Source organism: Dromiciops gliroides, chromosome 1 (genome assembly GCF_019393635.1).
Source record: "Dromiciops gliroides isolate mDroGli1 chromosome 1, mDroGli1.pri, whole genome shotgun sequence".
NCBI classification, from domain to species: Eukaryota; Metazoa; Chordata; class Mammalia; order Microbiotheria; family Microbiotheriidae; genus Dromiciops; species Dromiciops gliroides.
This window is the reverse complement of record NC_057861.1, coordinates 741,728,520-741,746,801: the sequence shown is the minus strand read 5'-3', so window position 1 is coordinate 741,746,801 and position 18,282 is coordinate 741,728,520. Positions and strand designations below refer to the sequence as shown.

General features: G+C 43.4%; 1 protein-coding gene across 2 annotated transcripts in view; it reads right to left on the bottom strand.

The window, feature by feature from the left end:
- Positions 1 to 11,695: 11,695 nt before the first annotated feature.
- FAM107A (family with sequence similarity 107 member A) overlaps positions 11,696 to 18,282 on the bottom strand; it is a 135,980-nt gene continuing 129,393 nt past the window's right edge. For both annotated transcript variants that reach the window (XM_043967936.1, XM_043967929.1), the window contains one exon: positions 11,696 to 15,694. In XM_043967936.1, coding sequence (XP_043823871.1) covers positions 15,590 to 15,694 — 105 coding nt within the window. In that variant the 3' untranslated portion in view covers positions 11,696 to 15,589. The remainder of the gene's footprint in view (positions 15,695 to 18,282) is intronic.

Genomic DNA, 18,282 nt, shown 5'->3' with positions numbered 1-18,282 from the left:
CTTGATAGTGGGGAGCACATCCTCTCGGCTGTTCAGAAGCTTGTTTTGGGATGCAATGAGCTCCCTTTTCATGTTGCAAAAAAAAGGGAGGTCATAAAAATAAAGTTAAAAAAAGGTCTTTAATCTGCATTCAGAGTTCATCATTTGTCTCTCTGGAGGGAGATAACATTTTTCATCAGGAATCTTTTGGAATTGTGGATCACTGTCCTGAACAAAGTGGCTAAGTCTTTCACAGTTGATCGTTGTTACAATATTGCTGTAACTGTGTACAATGTTCCCCTGGTTCTGCTCACTTCACTTTGCATCAGTTCATACAAATCTTCCCACTTTTTTTTTTCCTGAAACCATCCCTGCTCTTCCCACTTCTAGCTTGAGGCTTCCGTTCCCTCCCCCCTGCAGACATCTTCATTGTTGTCATCCAGCTGTTGTATCCAACACTTTGGAGTTTTCTTTTTCTTTTTCTTTTTTTTTAGTGAGGCAATTGGGGGTGACTTGCCCAGGGTCACACAGCTAGTAAGTGTTAAGTGTCTGAGGCCGGATTTGAACTCAGGTACTCCTGACTCCAGGGTCGGTGCTCTATCCACTGTGCCACCTAGCTGCCCCACTTTGGAGTTTTCTTGGCAAAAATACTGGAGTGATTTGCCCTTTCTTTCTCCAGCTCATTTGACAGATGAGGAAACTGAGGCAAACAGAGTGGTGACTTGCTTAGGGTCACACAGCTAGTAAGTGTCTGAGGTCACATTTTAACTCAGGTCTTTCTGATTCCAGGCCTGGTACTCTATCCACTGCACCACCTAGCACCCTACACATCTCCTTACCTATCCATATCTCCAGAGCTGCCATTGCCAATTTTGGCCATTGGGTATGGCAGCATAGTCAGGGATAAAGCTGAAGAAAAACCTGCCCCTGAGAAGCATTGCTATACTCCATATCAATGTTATAATGTATGGCGGTGAAAATAATGCCAAGATTAATTAAAACAGATTCAGTTGAATAGAAGGGAGAATTAGCAGAGTGGCTTATAAGTAGGGGCTATTAGGTAGCTCCCTGTTTGAATCAGTTACTTCTCTTAAGTAGGTGCTAAGGTAGCTCAGTTGTTTCCTCCTTACTGAAGGATACACTGGACTTAACTCTGAGTGTAAATAATTTAGAAATGACACTATCTTTAAAAAACATTATTTTACTATAGGCTGTCCAAACACACACACGAATATGGTATGTGGCTTGTGAGTGTTATTGATAGATATTGTCTGGGATCATTCTAGACCACTTTAGCAGAAAGTAGGAGAGGGGCACAGTCAGTAGCTTAGCTGGAGAGGGGCAGGCAGGATCCAAGACTGTCAAGGCTGGGCAATCTCTCCTATTTCTAAGATGGTGAAAGGGCTAGATATATACACATGTATACATATGTATATATACGTATATACAAATACACATATACATATATATGCACAAACATGCATATTTGTTCCAACACTGTGTGTGTTTATATGTGTGTGCACATAGATGTATGTGTATAAACCATGACAAGATAGAGTGAAGGCCATTTACAAAATGGAGTTGGTTTGCTGTGGGAATAAAGAGAATCAAACCCGACTCTATCTCATGAACACTGACTACATCTCGTGCTGCGACATGTATTATTCTCCATCTTGTTTTTCTGAAAATCATCCATGAGAAATTAGGTGGTGTAAGACAGCTATTGTTTTGTAAATGCAGTTGGGTACAATTAATCAAAATCTCCGAATTCTGGGAAAGGAAAGGCCTCAAAACCTACTCACCCACTCCCAACTGGACTGAAACTCAATTTCCCCCTTCCCAACTTGGAAAATCCCTAATCTTTCCTTCAATTAGAAATCAGATTACCTAATCTTGTATCCTGATTTGCCAATCTAATTGGTAGGAAGCAGAACTTCATCATTGCTTTAATTTGCATTTTTCCTAGTTATCAGTGATTTGGATAATTTTTTAAAATATGGCTGTTAGTCCTTGGATTTCTTCCTTTGAAAATGGCCTGGTCATATCCTTGGACCGTTTATCAATTGGGGAATTGCTCTTGTTCTTAAAAACTTGAATCAGTTTCTTAAATATTTTGGAAATGAGACCTTTATTAGACTAACTTACTGCAAACATTTTTTTTCTAGTTAACTGTTTCCCATCTAATTTTAGCTGCATTAATTTTGTTTGCGTAAAAACTTTTCAATTTTATGTAATCAAAATTGTTTTATCCATTCTGGTACTGGCTAAGAAATAGAGAGGTGGATCAGTGGAATAGAATAGGTACAAATTATATTAAATGACTATAGTAATCTAGTATATGATAAACCCAAAGATCCAAGTTTTTGGAACAAAAACTCATTATTTGACAAAAATTATTTGGAAAACAGTTATATATGGAAACAGTTATATATGTATGTTTGTGTATATATATATATATATATATATATGGAAAACTAGATATAGACCAATATCTCACACCATATACTAAAATAAGGTAAAAATGGGTACATGATTTACACATAAAGGGTGATACCGTAAGCAAATTAAGAGAACATGGAATAGTCTATCTGTTAGATTTATGGACAGAGGAAGAATTTACTACCAAAGAAGATATAGAGAGCAAAACAAAATGTAAAATAGATCATTCTGATTTTTAAAAATTGTTTTATATTCTATGATTTCTATGCCTTATTTGGTCCTGAACTTTTTCTCATAAATCTCAAGGGAAGTCTCTTTCATGTTCTTTTAATTTGTTCATGATGTGATCTTTTATCTTTAAGTCATGTATCCATTTGGAGATAACCTTGGAATATGTTGTGAGGTATGTTCTAAACATAAACCTGATTTCTGACAGGCAACTGTCTAGTTTTCCCAACAGTTTTTATTAAATAGGAAGTTTTTTACTTCAGTTGCTGGGGTCATTGTGTTTATCAAACGCTAAACTACTAGGTTCATTTGCTTCTGTTCCTTGCATTCCCAATCTGTTATTTACTAATTGAACTCTATTTTTTTGTTGTTTTTTGAACTTTATATGTTTTAACCTCTATGTTTATTACTGTGAAGTATAGTTTGAGATCTGGTACAGATAGACCCTCTTCCTTTCAACTTCCCTCCCTGCCCCCCATCTAGAACTTCTATGTTCTATGAAGTAATCTTTTAGTAGCTTCATTGGTATGGCGATGAATAAGTAAATTAATTTAAGGAGAATTATTTTTATTATGTTGGCTCTGCCTACCCATGCGTAATTAATATTTCTCCAATTATTTAGATCTATTTTTATTTCTTCAGTAAATTATTTCAATCACAAAAGAAAGTTTTGTCATTATATTAATATAATTCATATGTATGTCTTAGTAGGTAGCCCAAGTTTTTGTATATTTCAATTATCATAATTAGAATTTATCTTTCTCTTCTTGCTTGGTTTTACTTTAAAAATATATTTTTTATTCATTTTATGAAATATTTCCCAATTACATGTAAAACAATTTTTTTACATTCAAGTTGGCTTGCTATTTAACTAGCCAGCAGAGCACTGTGGTGGTTTTTAGCTTCAACGAGCCTGCACCCCTCCCCTACCTGGGCCTCCTGCTGCTCAGGATTTCTTCCTGGTTTCTCACTGGGGTGGGACAGCCGAATTCCTCCCTAGGTCCTGCTGACACCCCTGCACTTCCCCCCCTCCAGCCCTTTCACCCGACTGCAAGCTCTGTTCCAGAAGATGCTGGTGCTACAGCTGACTCGGAGGCTTGGGGGTTAAGTTCCTCTGGTGCGGTTGTGCCTGGGGTCTCTGTTGGCGGATGGCAGTGTTGGACTTTACTGGTAGCTCAGCATGGCCCCCTCTAATCTGTCTATGGCTGGAAAATAATCTCAGCCCATATTTTGGGGGGTTTTTCTGCTCCAGGGGTTCTTTTATTGCTGTTTTTGGGGTAATTGTATCAGGAGCTCTGTGCATTTAATGTCTTTCCTCCAACATCTTGGCTCCTCCCCTCTCTCTTCCTTCCACTTGGAAAAAATTGTCTTTCTTACTGTTCTCTACTTGGGAACAGTTTGTTCCAACAGCCATGAAGGTGGTTGAAGCAGACTCTGTCTTAGCTTCCTGAGGGCCTTCTCTGGCGAGGTCCCCACACACAGCTCCAAGCTAATTGGCTGGTAGCATTGATTGACATGACTTATAGGTGGTTCTATGAATAGATGTAACTTCTGGATGCTAGTCACATGCTTTCTCCTGGGGGGTGGGGGTGGGGGCATTGCCCTGGTTCTCACAATGTCATCAACCTTGAGCAAGTTAATTTGGTTGGAAGCAAGAACACAAAGATGGGCTTGGCGTTTGTCCAAGGCTCTGGCGGCTTCACAAATTCCACGAACTGTGCCATGGTGGATGAGTGCAGTCTTCAGCACTTCTTGTAGAGTGGTGTGAACGTCCATTACACCTCCAGCAGCAATGCCTTCCTCTGCCACGGCAGCAGTTCACGGATGAAGCTAAATCTTGAAAACACCCGGGAGCCTCCACCTCCCACTCGATTCAGTGGCAACAGGGAAAGAGGGATATCATGTCTCTTTTTTTTTTTTTCAGGGCTATGAGGGTTAAGTGACTTGCCCAGGGTCACACAGCTAGTGAAGTGTCAAGTGTCTGAGACTGGATTTGAACTCAGGTCCTCCTGAATCCAGGGCTGGTGCTTTATCTACTGCACCACCTGGCTGCCCCCTCATGTATATTCTTTTGATCCTGCTTTCCTGGAGGCAATAGGGAACCACAGAAAATTCTTGAAGGAAGTGATATGGTCAGATTTGTGCTTTAGGAAAACCCTTTCTCCTTTTCTCCATTCCACTTCAAGCAGCTACCCAAAGACCTCCCAATACAAATGAATTTAGGCTTAATATTGCCACCAGCTGAGACTCATTAGTGGGAAGCAGGTGAGAAGGGCATTCAATTTTCAATCACAAGACCAAAGTTCAAATCCTGGCTTTGCAACTTAGTACTATCTATCTGTGTGACCTTGAGAAATGATTGAATGAAAAAGCATTTATTAAGCATTTACTGTGTACCAAGCACAAGGGCTACAACTAGAAAAGCAAATATAATGTTTTCTCTCAAGGACCTTGCATTCTCAACAGGAGGAGACAACACATCTAAGGGTGTGATGAACAGGGAGAAGCAGTTTTGCTTGGATAGCCATAGGGGAGCCATTGAAGAGTAGACTGACACATTCTCTCCAGGATCAATAGCAGACTTGACTTGATTATGGTCTCAGAGCTGGGGATTGGGGACAACATGGCTGGGAGTAAAATGAAGCATGGTTGGGGTCTCCTAGATATAGTGGGATACATTATCACCAATCAAGAAAAGTCACTGAGCTTCTCAGTTTCTTCATATGTAAAATGTATCTGTTAAATGAGGGGTTGGACCTTAAAGGTCCCTTTAGCTAAATCTATGATCCTGAGGTCCTAGTGGCTACTGAGTGAAGTTCAATGCTTTAGCCAGGCATTGAAGGACTTCCCTACACTTTATATTACTCTGTGGAGTTTTTATACCTTCTCACCTTCAGGACCTCTGCTGAATCTGTTCTTTAGGCCCTGAAAGACTTCCCTCCCTCTCTTCCCTATTGAATTCTTAGACTCAATTGCCACCTCTTCTGGGAAGCCTTTCCTGATGTCCAATCCCTAGTCATTTGGTTGGTCAATAATGGCCCTTTCCAGCCTTAAACTTTCAAAAACTCTTTGCATGTGTTTCCCTGATCCACTCCTCAACCAGGTGATCCAACAACTGAACAAGGCCATGATTAAACCCAGGTTACACACCAGCTAGTGGGAGCATCAGGACCGCATTCTGGGTGCCCCTTTTATACCAGTAAGGCAGCTAGTGAAGGAAATATGTTTGGGTAATAGGGGGTCTTTGAGGGATCCTCAAAATCATGCCGTGTAGACCAATCTCTAGGCACAAGGCTGGCCTGCCACAGAGAGTGGGCAACCCTGGACACAGCCACAGATCAGAGGTGGATTAAAATCTCCTGGGATCTCTGAGGAGCAAGATACAAAGGAGCTTTCCCTCTTAGTTTGCAATGTCTGAACACCCCCCCCCCCAACACACAATCCCTTTTTTAAAAAGTTTGAAGGTGTTTGTTTTTTTTTAATTACAATTCCCATTTCTCCTTGCCCCACTCCCAAGGGAAAACAGAATTATGGTTATATTCCTTTATTTCCAAAGGGTTTGACATTTAAAAAATGTATATTTCAATATTAAAATATAAAAATGAGCCATTGCATGGTTTTATTTTACCATTAGAATATCATAAGGACTTGTTGAGTCTAAGAGCAGATTCAGAAAACACAAAGATTTTACTGAATATAAGTGAAAAGAATAAAAGAAAAGGAATCTGAGAACAGTTAACACTCATTCAAATCAGGGGTTCTTAATCTGGGGGACCCAGAGGGGTTTTGGAATAGATTTCAGGAGGTCCGAGAACTTGGATATTTATTTTCATTCATCTATAATGGACATTTTATATTTCCTTCAATTAATTAAAAACATGATTCTGAAAAGGGATCCTGAAGTGTCACCAGAGTAATTGCTGAAGGGGTTCAGGACCCCCAAATGTTTAAGAAGTCCTGGATTAAATGAAAGAAAAGAACCTTGAAAAAATGGATTTCTTTCCAAATAACAAATGGCTAGGAGTCTCAAACATGGCTGTGGAGGGGACACAGTGCTGTACTTGAAGTCTGAAAGATTCAGGGTTTCAATCTTGCCTCAGATCCTTCCTGGCTTTAGAGCCCTGGGTAAGATGCCTTGGGAACCTCTCTAGGACTTTCTTGCTAAATTATTAGCTTAAGGCAGTGAGGTGGCATAGCAGACAGAGTGCTGGGCTTGAAGTCAGGAAGGCTCATCTTCCTTAGTTCAGTTCTAGCCTCAGACACTTACTGTCATTGTGATCTTGGGCAAGTCACTTAGCCCTGTCTGCCTTGGTTTTCTCATCCATAAATGAGCTGGAGAAGGAAATAGCAAACCATTCCAGTATCTTTGCCAAGAAAACCCCAAATGGGGTCACAAAGAATCCTAAAGGACTGGACGAGAATAATGTTGGTGGAAGTGGTGGAATTGTTTTGAGCATGAGCTGCCTGTGTTTTAAAGGTTTATAGTCTCTTATTTTGTCTTCACAACTCTGGGAAGTAGGGGCTGTTATTATCCCTACTTTACAGAAGAGGAGACTGAGGCAGATAGAAGTTAAGTGATTTGCTCAGCATCACACTAATAAGTATATGAGGGGAGATTTGAACTTGTCTCCCTAACTTCAGTCTCCTGTGTCACCTAGGTGCCTCTAATGTATAAAAAGGAGACAAGAGTGAGAAGACAGTGTAATTATTTTTACAAAATAATCATTAGGTCACAGTAGACTCAGGTATCCTATACCTTTGTTAAACCTTTGGTCCAATGTATTTGTCACTCTAGGTTGTCTGGGGAGGGTTTCATATTGTTGTCTGGCCTCATAGGACAGAACAGGGGGTGGGAGAAGAGAGGGAGGTGTAGACTTGAGGCACACAAATAACTTCCTAACAATTAGAACTATCTCACTGTCGTGGGAGTCGTGGGCTCTCCCTCCATGGAGGTCCCTAAGCAGAGGCTGGATGACCGGTTGTTGAGGATATTTTTCAGGGGTGGCTGGGTCAGGTCTGGGTGGTGGGACCCAATGACACCTGAGGTCCCTCCCAATTGTGTATATGACTAGGAGGCAGAGAAGGTGAGTTTTTAGAATGAATGACCAAGGATGGATAGTCTGAGGCTTTCCTCAACCACCACATGTTAAATTAGGAGAAGGGTCTTTTTTTTGGGGGGGGGGGGTGAGGCAATTGGGGTTAAGTGACTTGCCTAGGGTCACACAGCTAGTAAGTGTTAAATGTCTGAGGCCAGATTTGAATTCAGGTCCTCCTGACTCCGGGGCTGGTGCTCTATCCACTGGGCCACCTAGCTGCCCCTAGGGCCTTTCTTAACACGTTTGTATGAATCCTCTCTGGAAGCTGAATGGAAAGACATGAAAAAGAAATGTTGGGAATGAGTGTGTATGGAGGGGTTGCAATCTGTATTTGGGGAAGGACTCTCCATGCTGATGAGATATCCTAGCAAAGTGTAGATATACTGTTTATGCTTTCTGCTTATGTAGAAAAACTTGAAAAGATTTTCTTCTTTTAATCGCCTTGAATTGTCTGAGGCTGCAGTAGTTTTCTGTTTTTTTGAGGGAGGGATATTTGGCCTGTGTCAAGGTCCTTAGGCATTGAGCCAGAATTTAGGTCAAGGAACTGGAACATCAATGAGCAACTATATACAAAGCCACTCTCTGTCTGTTCAAAGGTCAGCAGTGAAAGGCCAAGAATGGAGAACATTCATTTCAGATCAGGGGAGTCTCAGCTCATGATGACTTAGTGGCCAGTATTATCACCCCAAAGGTCAGTTCACTGGGCTTCTGCTCTTCCCCCTGATTCCCAATAGTGGTCAGTTACTTTGTACTTAGTATCTGTTTTGTGCTTATCTATCCACATGTTGTATCCTCTTTCTAGAGTAGGTGATTAATAAATCCTTGTTGAGGGGCAGAGGAAAGGCATTAAACGCACAGAGCTCCTGATACAATTACCCCCAAAACAGCAATAAAAGAACCCCTGGAGCAGAAAAACTCAACAAAAATATGGGCTGAGATTATTTTCCAGCTATAGATAAATTAAAGGGGGCTGTGCTGGGCTGCGAGTAAAGTCCAACCCTGCGATTGCGCTGACAGAGACCTTGAGCACGCCATACCAGAAAAACTTAACCCATGAGCCTCTGAATCAGCGGCAGCACCAGTGTTTTCTGGAACAGAGCTTGTGGTCGGGTGAGAGGGCTGGCAGGGGTGGGGGGTGGGGGGGGAATGCAGGGGTATCAGCAGGACCTAGGGAGGAATTTGGCTGTCCCACCCTAGTGGGGAACCAGGAAGAAATCCTGAGTGGCAGGAGGCCCAGGTGGGGGAGGGGCACAGGCTCATCGAAGCTAAAAACCACCACAGTGCTCTGCTGGCTGCTTAACTAGCAAGTTGGCTTGAGGTTATCTTTGGACCAGAGAACAGGCCAGGTGAGAGAAAAACCTGCCCTCCTTCAAACCAAACACCTGGGACCCTCTGAAGCTGGGGACAGTAGTGTAGCCAAGAAGCAGGGCCCCACAGTGGGGAACTAAAAGTCAAGTAAAAGATGAGCAAGCAAAGAAAGTTCAGAACTATAGAAAGTTTCTTCAGCAACGAGGAAGATCAAGGGGCACCCTCAGAAGAGGAAATCAACCTCAGGACACTTACATTCAAAGCTTCCAAGAAAAATATGAACTGGTCTCAGGCCATGGAAGCTCTCAAAAGGGAGTTTGAAGAGAAAGTAGGAGAGACAGAAGGAAGATGTAGAGAGAGGGAGGAAAGAATGGAAAGAGAAATGAGAGCAATGCAGGAGAGTCATGAGAAAAAGTCAACAGTGTGAAAAGTCAAATGGAAAAGGAGATAAAAAAGCTGTCTGATGAAAATAATTGTCTAAGAATTAGGATTGAACAAATGGAAGCTAGTGACCTTATGAGAAATCAAGACATGGTAAAGCAAATCCAATTGAATGAAAAAATAGAGGGCAATGTGAAATATCTCCTTGGAAAAACAGCTGACCTGGAAAATAAATCTAGGAGAGATAATTTGAAAATCACTGGACTACCTGAAAACCATGACCAAAATAAGAACTTAGACACCATCCTCCAAGAGATTATCAGGGAAAATTGCCCTGATATTCTAGAAGCAGAAGCTAAAATAGAAATTGAAATAAATCCTTGTTGAATGGAATTACCTTGACCCAGGGGCTTCAGCATGCACCCAGCTCATACCCTATGGCTTCTGTTAATACATAGTGTGTAGATAGGTTGTGACATGTATCTGCTGCTCACGGCTCTACCACCTGCCACCTTTGTGGGGTCCACCAGGCACATGCCCTTGGGGCTGTTGGGTAATCCGGATTAGCTGATGTGATCTGTGACTGCAGGTGGAGTGTCCCTGGACTGGGCATCCTAAAGTTGGGTCTTAGCCCTGACTTTGCTACCAAGTCACTGTGTGGCCTTTGACAAGTCTCTGAACCTCAGTTCCCTCCTTGTACAGATGAGGTTGGACCAGATGAACATTTCTCAGACTCTGTTTACATAGTTATAACTCAGAGATACATCATTGGTCCTGATTTCTTCACCTTACATCACTTCCTATAAGTCTTCCCATATTTGCTTTGTATTCTTCATACTTGCCATTACTAAAGACTCAGAAATATTCTATTACATTCATATACCATCGGGGGCAGTTAGGTGGTACAGTGGATAAAGCACTAACCCTGGATTCAGGAGGACCTGAGTTCAAATCTGGCCTCAGACACTTGACACTTACTAGCTGTGTGACCCTGGGCAAGTCACTTAACCCTCATTGCCCTGCCAAAACCAAAAACATTCATATACCATCTTCTTTTTTGGGGGGGGAGGAGGGGTTCCCAGGTAGGGTAGAGGAGGATCTCACTTCAGTTACCATTTGGTAGCTTTCGATGTTCCATGTTCTAGCAAGTTCTTCTTGCTGACTGCTTGCTTTCTGGTAACTCTAAGACTGTAACATTTTACTTTGAAGCTTAATTGGTGAAGGGACTTCCTCACCAGGAGCTCTCTAACAATTCCCTTTCCCTGCAAAGGAGGTGCTGAGGTTTGTTGTTTCTATGATGCTGAAGGACTGCAGGCACACCCTCTAAATCTGGTTCCCTGGTGTAATGCCCCAATTGCCCCACCTGAGTTCTGGCTCACACCTGGTGCCTAACACATATCCCACAGCTGATTGTTATGTCACATGTCTCATCTCTTCCACAGTCCTTCCCCACTATTCCCAACACTTACGCTGCCCCCTCCTCCTTATGTCTTGTGTCTGAGGCATACATCACCTTCCTTCGCACTGTGTCCTCCATCCCTTTCATTTTGTACCCCATTCCCTTTTATCCAAACTTCTAGACTTCCCTGGTCAGAATTTGTGAATTCTGTTTATGTATTTAAATCCCTGTATTCTCTATGGTCACACTGAGGCATAGCGTGGTATAGATGTTAAGTAGGAGGACCTACCTCCCCATTTCTCAACTCTTCTGGATACCATCTGTAGCCAGGCCATTGGAATCCTCTGAGAGGAGACCTTGGGATCCTCAAATCTAAAGCTTCTCAAAGCAGAATAACAGAATCATGGATCTAAAACTAAGATACATCTTGGGAACCATCTAGTTCAACCCCCTCATTTTACAGATGAGGAAACTGAGGCTCAAGGATATTAAGTGATTTGCCCAAGGGCACACAGGTAGTAAGTGCCTTAGCCAGGATGTGAACTCAGGGCCAATGGACTTTCTACCACACCACAGTGTCTCAGACAAATGAAAGATCCTTTGTCTGCCTGCTTCTTGGTCTTTGAGGATCTATGGATGTCAGGGGTGGAGGGACTGGTCAGATAGGGTCATGAACACCAGCCATCATTTGGTTTCCTTCCCCTGTCTCTATAAACTGCTTCGTCTCCCCTCTCCCCTTTAACATTCCAAGTGCCTACTTGCTAGAGCTCTCTGCCCCTTTTCTGGGTCTGCTTTTCCTGCCCTGCTCAACTGGCCCATGTCCTTCTCAACTCAGAACAATAAAGAGACACTTTGAGAGAGCTTATTTAGGAGACGGGAGAACTCATCAACTTTATTTTGGAGCCGTGAATCATTTTTGGTGGGTTCTGGAGAATGTCAACATTGTCTCATTGGGGTCACATTCAGTTGCCCTTTTAGAAGGCAGACTCCATAATACCAATCACACCTGCCTACTCCCTGGAGAGCACAGGTGCATTGGACAGGACCGTCTTCCAAGAAGTCATCACTATCTCAGGTAAAGGGCTTGACATGAAGAGATCTGAGTTCAAGTCCCAATTTGGTCACTTACCAGCCATGTGACTGATCTGAGTCTCAGTTTCCCCGTGTATCTTTCACAATGGACTTGGTTTCCAAAGTCCCTTCCAGCACTGCCAGGGACTGACATGATTTAGTGCAGTTCAGTTCAACTCAACCAACATTTGTACCTGGAATTAGTCAGTTAGGGAAAGGAAAACCAGTCTGATAGCTTTTTTGTGGTTGACTTTCTTGATCATCAAAGAAATAGGAATTGACAGGCTTTTTTTTTTTTTTTAGTTGAAGTTGTAGAGGCTGGAGAGAAGGCTCTCATTTCTAGTTCTGCCTTTGTTGCTTTTTAGGGAAGCCTGGAGAATGTCATTTTAAAGAGGGAAGATCAGCTCATTTTGTTTCTTCAACCTTTTTTCTTTGAAAAAAATCAGTGTAGGAGACGAGCTCCATATGAGTTAACATGAGCTGTGCCTGTCAAAAGAGACCCAAGGCAATCTTAGGCTGCATTGAGAGGCATAGCCTCCAGAAGTAAGGAGGTGCCAACCAGGTAGGTACTCCCTGGCACAACCAGGCTGCTTCTGGAGTATTGTGTTGAATTTCAAGTGCCACATCTTAGATGGGCTAATAAACTGGAAAACATGCAGAAGAAGCTGACTAGGATGGCATGGAATTCATACCCTCTGAGGATTGGTTGAAGAGCCTGAAGAGGAGAAGACTCATGAGAGGTATGATGACCACCTCCAGATGTCTGAAGGGTGTTAATGTAGAAGAGGGGTTCCTACTCTATCTGACCCCTGGGGGCAGAACCAGGAACCATGGGTACAGAATGCAAAGAGACAAGATGATGCCAGATGGCCCAAATCCCAGCTGCTTCAGAGGGAGACGGGAGAGGGCTGCCCTAGGAGGCAGTGGAGTTCTCCTCATTGGAAACCTTCATGCCCAGGCTAGATGATCACTTGTTGGGTATGTTGGATGGGGATACTTTTTGGGGATTGGACTGGACTGGATGGTCACTGAATTCCCTTCCATCTCCCAAATTCTATGATCCAGTGATTAGCTGGGAATCAGAATTTGAGAACTGGAGGAGATCTTAGGGTTTGTTTACTTCTCTAGTTTCCAAAATGAGACTCCAAAATGGACCACGTGGCTCTCTTGACCTCAGGGTGGTGCCACCTGAGATTTTTAGCAAAAAACATTTTGTTTTAGTAAGCTAGCACATAAGAACTAGTAGGCTGAGGTGGGGATTGAACTGCCCGCCACCGTTCCTAGGTTAATGACTGCCATCAGATGTATGTCACGCTAGCAGGCTCGGCTCTACAAATGGATTTATACAAATAACATTGGGTAATATTTACCATGAGATTAACTACCAAAAACCAACTCCCACCAACAAAAACCTTGCATATCCCTCACCTCCTCCTGACTGTAAGCTCTTCGTGAGCAGGGACTACACGTTCATATCTCCATTGTCTAGTACAATGCCCCTTAAACACAGGAAGGGGTTAAAAATGCTTATTGAGCTGAATTGAATCATAGATTAAGAGCTGGAAGGACTAGTCCAACCTACTAATTTCACAGAGGAGGAAACTGAGGTCCGTACATCAAATGATTTACACATAGCTCTTTAGTAGCAGACCCGGGAGCAGAACCCAAGCCTCCTGGTGTCCAGGCCTCAGGTTCTTTATGTTTGGAAGGCCCCCGATTTCCATGGGAGAATGTATCTAAGCATGCATGTGATTGGAGGAAGTCAGATGGACAAGTCCTGAACACCGGAACTCTCAAGTTCACTTTTTCTAATTCCCTCCTTCTTCCAACCTCCCCACCCGCTCCCATTTTGATTTTCCTTTTCTTCAAAGAGGTTTCTCTCACTGGGAATTATTCCACAAACACATCAGTACAAAGGGCATGAAGAATCCTTATTAGCGAAAGCCCCTTTTTCCCAGCAGGCTGGTGTGGTTCAAATAGGGTGGGGGTGGGTGGATGGGTGCAAAACAAGATCGTGTTCCTATAGGGAGATGCACTTGTCTGGGAGCAACCTTGGTTTCCGGTTCTGCACTTCACTCATTCATCCTTATTTCATCCATGAAGGCTCTACCAGCAACTAGAATTTTTATACAGCTTAAAGATATTTGATCTACTTCAGCACAGTTTCATTCATTCATTCTTTCATTCATCATTCATTCGTTTGTCTGCCCGTCCGTCTGTCCATCCATGTTTTGATTTATTTTATGTTGTTTATCTGATTTGTGATTCAAATGAAGGCAGGTCAGCACCTTCCCTGAAACTCCTAGTCTCAATGCTTGGTACACAGAGGTCCTGGTGATCTTTGGGGGACCAGGAAGCCAGCATAGGCCTGGTTCTTTTCAACTCAGAGGCAGGCTTGCTCTCCACTACACAGGGCTTCTCACAGTTTTTTTTTCGTCTATTTTGTAGTCTCCAAGCTTCTTTTGGTCTGCCTCTGCTTTGCAATTTGATTAGGGAGGTTGTTGGGTATGGTTTAGCTCTCAGTGGAGGCTGCTGAGGACTGGCACTGGGGTGGCTGGCATGAATGAGCAAACACTGGCTTTGTGCTACTTTTCCAGATTGGACTGATCCCGATGAGGGATTGGGAGCAGAAAACAGTGGCCCCAACTGTGGCTGCTCTCTCTCTGCCACCCTGTGCTCAGCTCTTCCCTTCCTGGGCAGAATGCTGTTTGAAAGAGGGGTTCCAGTTTGAGCAAGAGGGGTGGGAGAGTTGGGGGATAAACATTCTCCAGTTTTCTCAGAAACATAAGGCATCACAAAATGGCACAGAACTCCTGGGAGTGAAGGGACCTCAGGGTTGGGGGCATAGGTGGGGGGTAAGGGACAAATGATGCCCCAGGAGGCAGAAAAGTAAATGGAGTGGGTAATAAGAAGGAGCCTAGTAAGGTCTGAACACTGGATCCAGATAGGTCGGCTGTTCCTGGGCGGGGTGAGGAGGGCACCTGGGTGATCTCTTGTCATGATAGGCCACCCCCAGAGCAGGAATGACTGATCCTGACCCCAAGAATGATCATCTCTATGCTGCCGCCCTCAAGTTCTATGCTGGCAAATCTGGGAGGGGGGGACTAGGAACTCGGGCTTCCAAACACTTGGCAGCTTTTTTTTCTTTGGCCGGATGGGCCAGGCTCTGATCAGGGCATCCTAGCTTACAGTCCCTGGATAGATTCGAGGCATTTGTGTGGCAGACCACAGAGAGGCTGCCACTAAGTGGCTCCTGTGACTCTGAAGTGGATAACGTCAATGACATCTGGTTCACCAAGTCTCAAGCTTTCCCTTCAGACCAAAACAGGTGTGTGGGCACCCTCCCTTTCCCCCAGCAGGTGTCCAATGTGGGCAGGCCGAATACACCTGGAGGTTGTCACTGACAAAGAAGTGCCCTAGACCTTAGTGTGCCCTTAGGGAGGGGCGCCACGCCCATCCTCGTGGGAAGATTCCTACTAGTAAGTGCTACAGGTACCTTGACCATGAAAATAACCCAGTTCTGGACCCAGAACCACCTGGAGGCATTTTGGAACAAGCGGTAGTGTCGGGAACGAGTCTCAATGTCCATGTGGTACACAGAGATGCCGGGATACAGGCGGGTGTGGATGCTGCTGGGGTCGAGGCTTCCGGAGTCCTGGTGAATGCTGCGAAGCTCCATCCTCACCTGCTAGACTTGCTCCTCCCCCGCTATTGTGGCAATACGTCGCAGGTTTTCTTTAACTTTAATAAACTCAGGTGCTGGATCTTCTTCCTTTCTGGTTTCTTTTTCCATCTGAAGAAGAGAGAAGTCGGTAAGTCAAGGGGGAATGCCGGGCTATTTCTTGATCTTAGCCAGTTGATCGACAAGCCTTTATTAATCACTTATTCTGTGTCCAGTAGGACACTGTGTTAGTGGACCTTGATTTGGGAGACCTGGGATTAAAGCTAACCTGGGTAAGTCACGTAGGTACAGAGTTTGGAGCTGGATAGCAGCTCTCTGGTCGTCTCATACATCCCTCTCCCGTAGATTAGGAAACACTGTGGTCCAGTGAGAGGAGCCTTGGGTTCCGATCCCACCTCTGAGACTACAGTTACCTGTGTGACTTTGGTCAAGCCACTTCTTTCTAGGCCCATAAAATGAAGGGGTTCCATGAGATCCCTTCCAACTCTTGAGCCAGGACCCTATAAAACTTAGACCCCTCCATGTTCAATGACTCACACAGGGTTATTCAAATACAGAGGAGCCGAGCAAAATTTTCAAGCTGGGTCTTCTGACTCCAAATCCAGTGGTCTTTCCACCATACCAAGTCCCTTAAACCACTGGCTCTGTTTCTCCACTTAAAAATGGGGATCACAGCGGCTAGGTGGCGCAGTGGATAAAGCACCGGCCCTGGATTCAGGAGTACCTGGGTTCAAATCCGGCCTCAGACACTTGACACTTACTGGCTGTGTGACCCTGGGCAAGTCACTTAACCCCCATTGCCCGCAAAAAAAAAATGGGAATCACAGCACTAGTAATATCACTCAACGTTTATCTCTCTCTTTAGGGTTTGTGGAACATTTTACATGACATACTAACTCATTTTTCTATGTGGTTTTTATTATCTATCTCACAAGGTGATTGTGAAGAAAAGACTGACCTTTAATTACAGCACTATGGAAGTATCTTCTTGTCATTATTACTTGGATTTCTTTTTACCCTGCCATAACCTCATTTGGGATTTTCTTGGCAAAAATACTGGAGTGGTTTGCCATTTCCTTCTTTTTTTTAATTAATAAAGTATTTTATTTTTTTCCCATTACATGTAAAGATAGTTCTCAACTTTTGTTTATACAAGCTTTCCAATTTCAGATTTTTCTCCCTCCCTATATCAGGTAATCTGATATAGGTTATATATATACACATAATAACATTAATCCTATTTCTGCATTAGTCATGTTATAAGAGAAAAATCAGGGAAATGATGAAAAACCTCAAAATAGAAAAACATCAGCACCAAAAACAAAAGAAATAGTATGGTTCATTCAGCATCTATACTCCACAGTTCTTTTTTTCCCCCCTGGATTTGGAGATCCTCTTCTATCATGAGTTCCCTGGAACTCTTTTGTACCATTGCATTGGTGAGAAGAATATAATCCATCACAGTAGATCAACGCTCAATGTTGATGATACTGTGTACAATGTTCTTCTGGTTCTGCTCATCTCACTCATCATCAGTCCACACAAGTCCTTCCAGGTTTCTCTGAACTCCTCCTGCTCATTGTTTCTTACAGCACAATAGTATTCCATTACATTCATATACCACAACTTGTCCAGCCATTCCCCAATGGATGGGCATCCCCTCAATTTCCAATTCCTTGCCACCACATAAAGAGCAGCTATAAATATTTTTGTATATGTGGGTCCCTTTCCCCTTTCCATGATCTCTTTGGGAAAAAGACCCCAAAAGGGGTATTGCTGGGTCAAAGGGCACGCACAGCTTTGTCGCCCTTTGGGCATAATTCCAGATTGCTCTCCAGAATGGTTGGATTGCCATTTCCTTCTTCAGTTAATGTGACAGATGAGGAAACTGAAGCAAACAGGATTAGGTAATTTGCCCAGGGTCATGTAGCTACTGAGCGTCTGAAGCTGGATTTGAACTTATGAAGATAAGTCTTCCTGACTCTAAGCCCAACCTCCCCTTCAATTCACTACACCATCTGGCTGCCCATATAATGCTGCCCAATTCCAGAGGATGTTTTGCTGAGTATGGAGTAAGACCCCTAATCTCAGACTGGATTTACAGAACCAGTGCAACATCTGGAAGGAACCTTAGAGATCCAGTCTAGACCCCACATTTTATAGAGGAGGAAATCAAGGACTATAGAAGTTAAGCAGAACAGGAAGGATTTGGATCTAAGCCTCCCAACTCCAAATCCAGTTCTCTCCTCCTATCTCACACCACTCAGGTTCTTTGAGACTGAGTTTCTCCATCAGTAAAGTTGGGTTTATGGTACTTGCAGTACCCATGTTGCAGGGAAAGTCCCTAGTTAAACTTAAGCCATTATTTCAGAATTCTTATTCTCTGAAAGGCCCTCAAGGCCTGCACAGGTTTACTTCTTGTCTTTGTTTTGGTTTTTTGTGGGGCAATGAGGGTTAAGTGACTTGCCCAGGGTCACAGAACCAGTAAGTGTCTAAGCTCAGATTTGAACTCAGGTCCTTCTGAATCCAAGGCTGTTGCTTTATCCACTGCGCCACCTAGCTGCACCATGCAGGTTTACTTCTGTCTGGTTTTGCTGGGTCTCTAGCTTTGCTGGCCTCATGCCTGGGTCCCTAGTCTTTGCTGGCTTCATGGACTCACAAAGGATGTTTTTGTTCCACTTGGTGATGACATCACATGC